We start from the raw sequence: 12,049 nt of genomic DNA on the forward strand, positions 1-12,049 counted from the left end.
CCCCTTGGTTAAAACGCGATAACTCGTGCGTTCTTGTGAAACGTACGAGAATTCAAAAATAAAATTAGAATTGAAGAATTGAAAGAGGTACATGTACCTGGTACTGAAAACACTCGTGAAGAGTTTTGAGGAAGGACAAAAAACAGACCTGTAAATAAGGGCCTCGGCTAGCTTTCTTTAGCGATGCAAGCACAAAAAACGTAATTTTACCTGAAGAAAGAATCGACGTAAGCACAAGCATGAGGACAAACAGAAGGCGGCTATTTTCCCTTTCCTTGTTCTTACATCGTTAGTGAGAGCCAGTCTTATGATTTAATAACATTATTAAAGTGCATAGAGCAGTTTTCAATTGAGTGTCCTAAAACCAAAACCAAAGTAATTACTCTGGCCAATCAAAAAGGACACAGACAATCCAGTGAACCAATCAAAACTCGAAGCAAATACATGTAGCTGGCACGAAGCGCGGGAAAACGTGCGCGAGCGAGTCACGATTGGTTTTGGTTTTACTCCTGATTGGCTGAGAAAGTGGCGCGAGATTGTTAAGCCAATCATTAAGCGTAGTAATGCAAACCAAAGCAAACACAATTTACTTTCGACACTCAAGTGAGTGAAAACTGCTCTAGCGACCAATCAGAAAACAGCAATGAAATGCGAGATAATCCAACCAATGCCTAGTCATCATCGGGCTTTTTTGGGGGAGGGACCTGGATACGGCCAGTACACAGGCAACAAGCGTCCGCCCGAGCGCCGCTGTTCCAATATATTGCACCCTGAAATAAGGCCTCCCAGACGGGGGTATTTCTGCAATAAACGCCTCTATCTCCAATAAGCGCCCCCTTGCCCCCCCCCCCCCCCCCCCCCCCTCACTTCCTCAGCTGCCAAAGCGCCTCGCGTGCTACATCAGCTTTTATGGTAACTGTACAATAAAGGTACAGTCATGCCGTCAGTATAACAAAGACCTTCTTGAACAAAGTGTTTTGAGTTTTTAATGTAAAAACATTGTGGTATACACGAAATTAAAAAAAAAATCTTCGACATCATTGTGCTAATAATATTTACAATTCAAGAGAAGAGGGTGCAAATGGGCTAGGCAGATCTAATATAATATTACATGTAAAAAAAGAGAACCATTTACAGTCCGGCACCCGGCTATTACCAATAAGTCTATTGCCTTACTAACTGGCTAACATTACAAACGACCTAAGACCTAATGGTGCTGTTTCCACACCACATTTTTGGGGGGCTGTTTCAAAACAAAACCCAGTCTATATTTTACATCTTAAGTACACAAGTTGTTTTACAACTTGAGAACAAAAGTACAACTTTAGTGCTAAAATTCAGATATTTTTTAAATACTCACGCAGACGATGCGTGTTCTACAGTTGTACCTTTCAGATACTTTTTTGAACTTGTACAAAGCTACTTTCTATTTTTTCGCGGCAACAAACAGCATTTTTGGCAAATCTTCATTGAAGCTAGCGGTTTTTACTATCTAATTATTAAATAGTAGCCCAAACTGAGCACAATCACCTTTTCTATGAGTTGTCACGTGATAACACATGTTGCCAAGCAACGTCTTTGACCAAAAAATCGCAGGCTTCTTAGCTCTCGGTACTTGTTGCCCGTGTGGACTAGAATAACCGTTTAGGTATCGTTTAAAATAAATTTATTACGCATTAATTACTGCACTAGAGACATTTTAGTAGAGAAACATGTCAATTCCTAACAACTGGAATATGTTTGTGGCGCAATTATAAATTTAAAAAAAGTGAGTTTGCCACATTCAAGTGATAATTTTTGTTTTATCAGACAAAAAAAACATTTTTTTAGCTTCCAAATAAAACTAGCATGATGAAGTATAAAGTGAGGAAATGAACAGACTTTAAGAAGCTGTGTCAAGGACAGTGGATATTAAAACAACTGGCCAATTTTATGAAGTTTGTCCTGCGTTTACCTTCCTCAGTCGTAACTATCCTTGTTAATTTTTAATTCTTTTTACTTTTATGGTGTTTTTCTATCTTAGAAAGCTATTATTTTGAGGATTACTTCAATTTGAAAATAATTTTACAAATCAGAAAAATAAATAATAATGGATTGATGTGTGGAGAGAATAAACTCAGAAAAAAATTCTTAGTTCACAGATGGGACTCGAACCCACGACCTTCACAAATCAGAAAAAAATTGCTTAAAATAACAAGACAGAGCTCCTTTAACTTCTCAGTGCAAAAACAAGTACAATTGTGGCCATATAATAATTCTATTCTGTAGTGTTTTTCTACCAGTCAAGTCCCGAAAGCAATTAGACTTTCCTCATCAAATACACTGTCGTTGTAGAAAGACAATACTTCGCGCATGCTATTTTTATAAAACTCTTTAATTGAAACAGCGAGAAATCTGTTGAAAAAAGAAAGGTATCACGTTTTTGCACTTCCAAGGACAGAACTCCAAATGAAGTGAACATTTTTTAGCCAATCATATCAGTGCATTTCCTTTGGATTGGAAACAACGCTTTATACGTTAAGACTACCTAAAAGTGCTAAAACATCTTCTTTAAATACGATTCCTGCTTTCACTTAAACCATTAATTACATGTGTAAAAATATCTTTCCATAAGGCCTCTCAAAAGGAAAGGCCGTTTTCTTTGTACATTTCCTTGCCTTTAAAGCAATATGTCCTTCTAAGTACACGTTGTCATAGAGATCCCCAAGATACTCGGTCGTCCCAGGCCCTTGAACGAGCCCACGCAGGTTCTTGACAAACTCTCTCTTTGACATTTTGTTTTTCACGTGAGGACTGCTGAGATCCACGCTGAGAAGAATCAGCGAGTGGCACAGGATAAACACACTCTCTGGAGAGGAAAAGACAAAAAAAAAATGTTGGTATCCCTGTAGATATTTAAAACCTCTAATAAATGCCTTTTAACAATATTGATACATTGCCAAGCAGGCAGACAGCCAGTAACAAGACAGAGAGAAAAGTGGACATACTGGCAGACCGCCAGGCAGAGAAACAAACTGACAGCCAGCCAGATTGATGGATAGGCAGTTAGTTTGATATTGAGAAAGACAGGTGGACAGTCGGTCAGTCAGACAAATGGAGAAGCAAACATGCTAGCGATGTTAATCAATCAAGGGTGTTTTAATTTTTTATATTTTTAATCATGTTAATTATATTATCTATAGTAGCTAGCATTTTTATATTGTATATATTTTAATTAATTTAGATTTTAGTTTTTATTTTGTAAAATAACTGTAACTAGCCGTAAGCTAAGATATTTCACGCAATAAAGTATCTATCTATCTATCTATCTATCTATCTATCTATCTATCTATCTATCTATCTATCTATCTATCTATCTATCTATCTATCTAGACCGACAGCCAGAGAAACAAACTGGCAGTCAGCCAGATGGATGGATAGGCAGACAGTTTGAGATTGAAACAGACATGTGGACAGTCAGTCAGTCAGTCAGTCAGTCAATCTTCAGTCAGTCAGTCAGTCAGACAGACAGTCAGTCAGTCAGTCAGTCAGTCGGTCAGTCAGTAATCTTTCAGTCAGTCAGTCAGTCAGTCAATCTTTCAGTCAGTCAGTCAGACAGACAGAAGTCAGTCTTTCAGACAGACAGACAGTCAGTCAATATTTCAGTCAGTCAGTCAGTCAGTAAGACAGACTGACAAAAAACAGACAGATTAACTGACAGAGAGACAATAAGATCAACTGACAAAAATAGAGAAAAACAGACAGACCAACTGACAAAAGGACAGACAGGCAGGCAGGCAGGCAGGCAGGCAGGCAAATAGACATTGGGAGGAGAGGGCATAATTTGAAATACAAAAATTAATATATACCGTTTAAAAAAGAAAATGTCTATCAAGAATGCTGCAAACTAAAACCAAACCGCTTACCTGGTGTAAAGGATGTGGTAGGATTTGTAGCACAAAACCGGATTGAAAACTTGTTCAAAAGGGCGTCTAAGAACTCCCCTCGTTGATCTGGGGGATAAACTCGTTCAAAAAACTGCCTAAAATTGAAAGGCAAAAGATTTGTCACAAACCACACAAAGAATTGAAAGCAACAACAAGTACACATATCAAAATATCGTGGCTAAAGACTACCTATATAGTAAAAGAAAGCTATCAGGAAAAATGAGTGAAGTAAACAGGGAAAACTAAGGACAAGAATGACCTTAGAGCCACAGGCAGAAAAATTCCTTCATAATTCTGCATATTAACAATTTCCTGTAGAACATCTCTTCTGCAAAAAATAACAAACAAAAAAGAATTACATCACAAACGTCAGATTAGATTATACATCTAACTACTTTCAAAGGCATGGAGAACATGTGAGTTCTGCTTAGAAACTATAAAGAGGTTCTTCAAATCAAACATCACAGCCATCCTCCTGTATGGCTGCGGGACTTGGAGAATGACAAAAGCAGATGCAAACCGGCTGGATACCTTTCTTCGCAAATGCCTCAGGAGAATGTTGCAAGTTTATTGGCCCATCCGTGTCCAATGACAAAATGGGGAGAAGAGGTGGTATAAAAAAGATCAGTTCACAAGTATGATACAGGAGGGGGGCGTAAGAGTTTGCGGTGATGCCGTTTTGCGTTATTTTTTCGTGCGGTTTTGTGGTAATTTTTATTTTAACCTGCGGTATTGCGGTTTTACAAGACTACGCAGTGTGCGGTTATTACAAATTTTTGGCCGCGGTAGTCGATGAGAAAATTGTCTGCGGTAATATGATTCTCTTACGTTTCCTCTGGATCCTTTCACATTCGGTTGGTTTGCTTCAGTTAAACAAGCTTGAGCCAAGTGTTTTGTTTTACAGTGTATTAGCTTACACAATTAGGGTTCGTTATTAAGCAAACTTGCTGTGTGGCTTGTAATTGCAGCCTCTTCCAGTTAATACTTGATGTGTTTAACTGTTTTATCCAATGATACGTTGACTTGATGACATTCCAGGCCAGATCTTCGGCTCAGATCCAGTCTTACCTACCGTTGTTGGTCATTTGAAACTGCGGTTTCGGTGTTTTGGTAAAATTTGATGCGGTTTGCGATTTTGTAGCGTATTTCTGTGCCGTTTTCGGATCCCCCTTACGCCCCCTTATACAGATGGTGGAGATGAATAGGTTCGTTTTCTATGTAAAGCAACAAGCCATAACTCACACATAGCAAAAGCATTATCCTAGGCACCAAGTGGGAAAAGGAAACAAGCACTGCTGAGGGAAACGTGGAGGAGAACAGGAACAAGTGGAGGAACAAGGTACAAGTGAACAAGGAAACGGGAACAAGAAACAAGTAACAAGTGGAGGCAGCTCATTTTAATTCCTCCACCTGGGGGAAAGGAACCAAGCTACAGTTGAATCCCGATAACTTGAACCTTCAAGGGAAATCAAAAAAGGTTTGAGTTATCAGGAGTTCGAGTTATCGAGGCTAAAATTAGTAAGAAAATGACCTGGAGGGGAATAAAAAAGGTTCGAGTTATTGAGGGTTCAAGTTATCGGGATTCAACTGTAGATTATACAACTGGCTTGAATCAATCAAATGGAAGAACAAAGAACTTTGGTTGACTCACTACTGTAGCTACTTGTACAACACATACATGTACATGTACATGTAGCATGCAGCTGCATAAAACAAAGTTCTACATTGAAGTCAAAGTGGGCAACAGGGGTGACCCAATGCAGTGCACCTGACATCGTATGTGGGTTGCATTTGATTCTTGGGTTTTCCTCACTCCACAAAAACCAACACTCCAAATAATTTGAAATGCTGGTTTTTGTGGAGTGAGCAATTGCTGCAAATCGATCTTGCTGCACATGTACAGCGAAATGAGCTCCCGAGTACACTTCTGTGTTATGTGGGTACCAGTAAATAACATTAATTACAGTTACTTTTACATATACATGTAAAGGATAATACATGGTTGTGCGGAGATATGGCGCTCACTCGTAAGATATCAATTTGAACACTCGAAGACAAATTTCATATCTCCAAGCAACCATGTATTACTCTGTTTATTATATAAACTTACTAATTACGATGTTTGTGTTAATTTTCTAAAGATTTCTGACCATTTTCCGAAGATTTCCGAAGAATTTCAAAATGTTTAATTGTCTTAAGGTCATACGAATGTTTACGAACATTTTCCGAAAATTTCCGAAGATTGCCAAGGAAGATCTGAAGATGTTTTGACTTAAAATCGGTTAACTTTGGTTCATTATTGAAACAGGGCAAACTTGTCATAAAACGTTTTGAAATCGATATCTCCACATGTGAAAATAACATGTTATTCTCACATGTGAAAATATGATTTTTTTCAGCGGGAGAAATCCTAGTATTTTACTCTAGTTATATAATAATTAGCGCTTATCCCTGCTTGACTAAGAGAAGTGTTACTCCACCTAGACTGGATGGTATTTAAGTCTATTGTTATTGTTGCCTTACCTCATATCAAGATATTCTCTGACTGACTTTCCATAAAGTGCTCCAGTGCAGTTGATAAATTTTGCTATTTCTACAACAGAGTCCTCCAAAACATTGTGTCTCACTAAATAAATTATTCCCTGAAACAACAAACAAACAAACACAATATTGATTAATTCTCTTGTTTTGCTTAATAAAAAATCATGGTCATACTGTTATTATGGGTTAGAGACTGTTGCGAGTGTTTTGGCGTAGCCAAGTGCAGTATTAAAAATTTCTTGTTCATTGTGAGGCCAGCAATTGCGTGTATTTGTAAACAAAACACGAACGGACAGACTCTAACCCTTTTAATATACAATCTGAGTACACTGGAAGCGATCATCAACTTAACGAACTTCAAACAATAATGTTTAAAAATAAGAAGTGTAGTAGTACATAATTACATGGGATTAGATCAATAATATAAATATTACAAATAAGCCGTACAGAAATAAAGCTTAAAATGGTTCATGAAATCGTTCATCAGCTGTGGTCGTTCCTAAATACAGTCAGCGAGAAGCAACAAGCAAGTCAATCACACACAAAAATGTATTAATTGAGCTGCAGTTTACCTTTGAACATGGATGCACGATTTTTTGTGTGTTATTGTCAATACTGCACTGTCGAAGTTTGCTGACCACAGGTAAAGCAAGATCATGTGATCTATTTTAACCAATTGCGCGCTTGAATTTTGGACAGTGAACGAAGATAATTGTATATTCAGGGCTCGAGACTAACGGTAGCCAACTAGCCAAAGGCTAGTAAAAATGCAGTTTTGGCTAGTAGGTTTTGGACTTTCACTAGCCAAAATGGCTAGTGAAAATTTCAGGCATTGGGCAGTTCCAGAAAATATCCATACACCACGACAGATGGCTTTTTGGAATTCCGAGGGCAAGGGGGGGTTCTTTGAACTGGAATTCCGAGGGCATGGGGGGATACTAACGATTGGAATTCCGAAGGCATGGGAGGTCCAGATCTTGGATTTCCAGAGGAGACAGACAAAAGTGTGTTCCTTGAAATGCTAATTTTGTGGATTACTCATTTGCAAATAAAGCACGAACTGACGACCGCGTCCCAGAAGCAGGATACAAGAAGATACAAGACAAGTATCGATCGATCAGGCGTGTGTTTACGTTCATTTACAAAAGAAAACCAATAAAATGTGGGTTGTACATCAAGCTCCAGAGGCCTTAACGTTGATGAATGTCTTCATTCACTCTTTTCTTGTCAAAGCGGATCCACAACATATTCAGCACATTCAGTGGAGCGCGAAACTATTTTGCCACGCTTCGAGACGCCATTTTGAAGCACGTGGGTTGGGAGCGACTGCTGATACTGAAGGCTCAAATTCAAGATGGCGGATATGTCAGTGCACTCGATCATATTATCTTCCGAAAGTACACACGTACATAACACGATATTGTTATTTTAATGTTCTTTACCAGTTTGGGGCAATGTAAATTTAATGTAGGTTGTACCTGTTGAACAAGAGTAAGGAGAAAACTCTTTTTTTACATTTTCATCCCAGCCTCTGTTACAGATCGAGTCATTTTAAATAATTTGATGTAAAAATTATACGCCAAATTGGGCATATTTTGCGAACCCTGCCGGGAATTGTAAAGGACTTTTAAAAAGAAAAAAGGAAAAATCCGAACGGGAGGGGGGGTTAAGGATTATGGAATTCCGAGGGCATGGGGGGGGGGGGTAACGCATTTTGGAATTTCCGAAGGCAAGGGGGGGGGGTTAAAATATTGAAGCCGTCCGTCGTGATGTATGGATATTTTCTGGAATTGCCCATTAGTGCAAAATAACTACATTTATCAAAATCGTCTCTGAGAGAATAGAACTAAGAAGTAAACTGTTGACATAATAAAAAATGTGTACACCCTGAGGTATTAAAAAGCGAAGAAACCGCTGCAGTAACGTTTTTCAGAGATCTTCAGATGCCTTTTTCATGAGGAAGGCGGCAAATAATGGGAAATTGTTTCTGCTAAAATCATTGAAGCATAACTTCACCATAACATTGATTGGCGATGATGGCCGCAGGGCCCGAAATTGCAACTCACTGGTCGCCAATGCGACTAACGCTTCATCCTTGGCGACTTAAAATTCGGGTTCAGTCGCCAAAATGGCGATTACCGGTACATCTCTCTGTGTTGACCTTTCTCAGACATTTGGTCCTTTCAGAAAATTAAATTGGAAGATCTTTGCTTCTAAGACATTCAAACAGAGAAAAGAAGTTGATCCATCATTTTTCTTTTCAAGACGTAAAAGATTCTCAAACTTCCGAAAACTTGCCGTGTTAAAAATCGCCCTATAATGCATTGCAAACCCTTGAGTATTGACTACGTCAGGTATGCCTATGGATTGTGTCTCATATTTACATCGCTATCCGCCATGTTGATTCCTTCGACGTTCCTCACGGTTCCTTACGTTTGCCACAAAGTTAGTACTTGTTTTAAACCTTGTGATAAGATTATTTTGTTTTTCAGTCCTTTGTATTCAGTTCTTTTTTGGATAAAATTCCTACAAATGATTTTAAACACTTTTAAACTAGTCCCTATTTGATTTTACAATCTGGCGACTAAAAAATTGCATTTGATGACTATTTTTAAGAAGGATTTCTTTTGATGACTTCTATTATGTGACGCACATGTGATTGGAAGCAACACAATTTAGTATAATTTGACAGGACGTGCATGTTATGGACATCCGGGGGTATTTATCGATATTTAGTGCAGGTGGAGCAAGGCAAACAAAAACAAAAAAACACCCCCTGGGGCTTTCCCTTTACTACAAGTAACGTTAATAAACTGATGAAGAAAAAACAGTTTACTCACCTGATGTGGGTCAAAATTGAAGAGGCATGTCCCCTCGTCTAACAACATATAAAGCTCCTTGAAGGAGATCTTACCCTAGAATACAAGAATACAGTTAATTTCTTTTAACTCGAACCTGTGATAACTTGAACTTTCTGCTAACTTTAACCTTTTTCGGTTCCCTTTCAGGACATTTTCTTACTAATTTTGCCCTATATAACTAGAACCCTCGGTACCTAAAGAACAGCTTAAAAAACATTTTGCCAGCAATGGACAACAAAACTAAAAAACTCTCTAAAAATGGACCATCATCACACCTTTTTGAAGTTACCATTTTTTGGTTGTTTTTTGGGTGATTTGGACATATCTACAAATCTGTAGATTAAAATGTGGTTATAATAATGAAAATAGGCATTCTTTGGAATAATATCTTGTCATTTGTAGATCTATGAAAAGAAGTTTTGAACAAGACTGCTTAGAACTGGGTGTGCCAGATTGGACTCTTTTAAGGTATCTTGGAGACCTTAAGGGCCAATTAACACCATGCGACTTTCTTGCACGCGACAAGCTTACGACAGGCCTACAACATGACTTAGGACCACTTACACACATGCATCTCTGTCGTAAAGATGTGGTAGCTTGATTTACATGTACAGGACGTGATTCCTGTTGTTGTGGCGTAAGCATGTAATATGCACTTATTTTTGGCAAAGTCATACCATCCAATCCACCCCAAAGTGAACCATTTCATGCTGGAATGTCATGCAGATTCAATGCTGAACACAGTTTTAGTTTTGGAGATATCTTTTGTAGCAAAGTGATTATTTCAAGACTTTTTTATTACCATTAGTTGTACACTGTACTTTAAGAAACAAGACAAAAGTTACATGTACCTTATGTTTCCTGTTATAAGCTGTGGCATAACCCCAAGTGGCTTTTGAAAGGCTGAAAGAATAAATAAAGAGACTTGATTAGCTTTCTGTTGGAAAGAATTATTCATTTTCCTACTGTGTCTCATTTATTATTCATGAATATAATTTTTAATTCTCCAGACTCTTGGTTACCAAGAAATTCCAACAAAAACAGGCAAATTAACAAGGTTCATAATTGTGCCAATTAGAAAATAACCTTTTGCAAGAAGTAAGATAGTAAGCCCATACTAAGTGTTTAACCAATGCTTACACTGTATGAAAGAAGCCAACTTTTTCCAGGTCAAATGCATCAGACTCACACAGTGGGACACAACAACGTCTGAAGATTTCCCAAGACTCTCGAAGAAGTGTTTCAAAGATTCTTATGTTTGAAATTGGATGCGAAACAACCTTATCCCTAGGTATTTACTCTCAATAATTGAGAATTTTCAAAAACTGACCTTGATTTACATGTAAGAAATATATTTTTCTCCAAAGTGTCAGAATCAAATTTATATTATTTTTCTCAGAAATGGCTTATATGCATTTCACAAGCTCAAATGTGTGAGCTGGGCATGAAAAATTGGACTGTGTACGTGAGTTGGGCAGAAATCGGAAGTTTCAGATGGCTCACTTTCGTGTTGTACGTGAGGGATGACAGGTCTAAATTGTTCAATGTTGACCCATCTCTTTGTACATGTCATGGCAAACCAAATTTTGGTTGTCCGCATAAATGCCACAGGAGAAAAACAGGAAAATATTGTTTTAAAATGCATGGATGCCTAAGAATTGTAGTGCCTGGTGCTTAAACAAACAGACTTCACTTACATTAATTAACATAAGCTTAACATGACACATTAGGGCTTGAATAGTAATACAGTTTCAATTAAAATGTCTGAAGCAGCCGCAACGCGCCTTTCAAGAAGAAAAGCAAATATCAAAGGAAAGGAAATGAAGTATGTAGTACCTTTGCCACAGGAGTTCATTGTCAGCTAGATGTTTCCAAACGCAGGCAGCGAGACATAGATCTGTCGCGTTTAAGTGTGAAAGAACACTCACGGCGACCTCTGGAGGAAAGTTACTCAGATCTGGAAATGTTTCCAGCTGGAGATTTCGGCTTCTGCGACTCCGAGGGACTATAGACTGCAGTTGGCCCATGCGATCAGAACTACATAATCCTGTATCGAGACTTGGCCGATGGCTCGGGATTCTGAAGAACCCGTCGTGCCGTTTTCACAGAACGAACACTTTAAATTTTAAAAGTACATCTTGCTGTACTCAGCCAAAACCCATCTTGTTTTGATCACAACAAATGACATCGTGCAGTGTGACGTGGCTACGCAAGTGCGCGTGCTCAATATGTAAGACTGCTGGTTGGTATGCTCGCCTCATTGAAAAAACAAATCATTTCTGAAAATATCTCAGAAATCTCTAAAATAAGATCAGCTGGCCAGGCAATATTTTTGATCTAGAAATATTAGCTCTTTTACAGCTTACCTTCTTGTGATGGAAAAATAATTTGTATTGCATGTAATTTTTTTGCGTCAATAATAATGCATGAATAAAAAGGCTGCTCGCATTGCGAATTGCATATAAAACTTTAGCTGGAAATGCAACTTTAATTTAGTTATCCACATTTGGACCCCCAAAATATAACAGTTATTGGAAAAAAAATATTATGATATCTGGTGACGTAGAAAATACCAATGATATATTTTTAAATGATCAGATCTAGACAGTTGAACTACTAATGATGGGATTCGAAAAACAATAGAAGAAGACTTTTGTATAAAATTTATTTTTTTTAATTGGCCAGTAAGTGCTATTTCAAATTCAAAAAGACAAATGTATT

The 12,049-nt window shown here is 37.9% G+C and overlaps 1 protein-coding gene across 1 annotated transcript; it reads right to left on the reverse strand.

Annotated features, from left to right (window-relative positions):
* Positions 1-958: 958 nt before the first annotated feature.
* LOC144653626 (F-box only protein 8-like) lies at positions 959-11,684 on the reverse strand. The gene is made up of 7 exons (XM_078513677.1): positions 11,165-11,684; positions 10,180-10,231; positions 9,308-9,382; positions 6,450-6,568; positions 4,186-4,254; positions 3,906-4,021; positions 959-2,848 (listed from the first exon to the last, which is right to left on the reverse strand). The coding sequence occupies exons 1-7, from the start codon at positions 11,353-11,355 to the stop codon at positions 2,586-2,588; spliced, it is 885 nt and encodes a 294-aa protein (XP_078369803.1). The 5' UTR covers positions 11,356-11,684; the 3' UTR covers positions 959-2,585.
* Positions 11,685-12,049: the final 365 nt, after the last annotated feature.

The sequence above is a fragment of the Oculina patagonica genome, chromosome 5 (genome assembly GCF_052425735.1).
Source record: "Oculina patagonica isolate OP01 chromosome 5, crgOcupat, whole genome shotgun sequence".
NCBI classification, from domain to species: Eukaryota; Metazoa; Cnidaria; class Anthozoa; order Scleractinia; family Oculinidae; genus Oculina; species Oculina patagonica.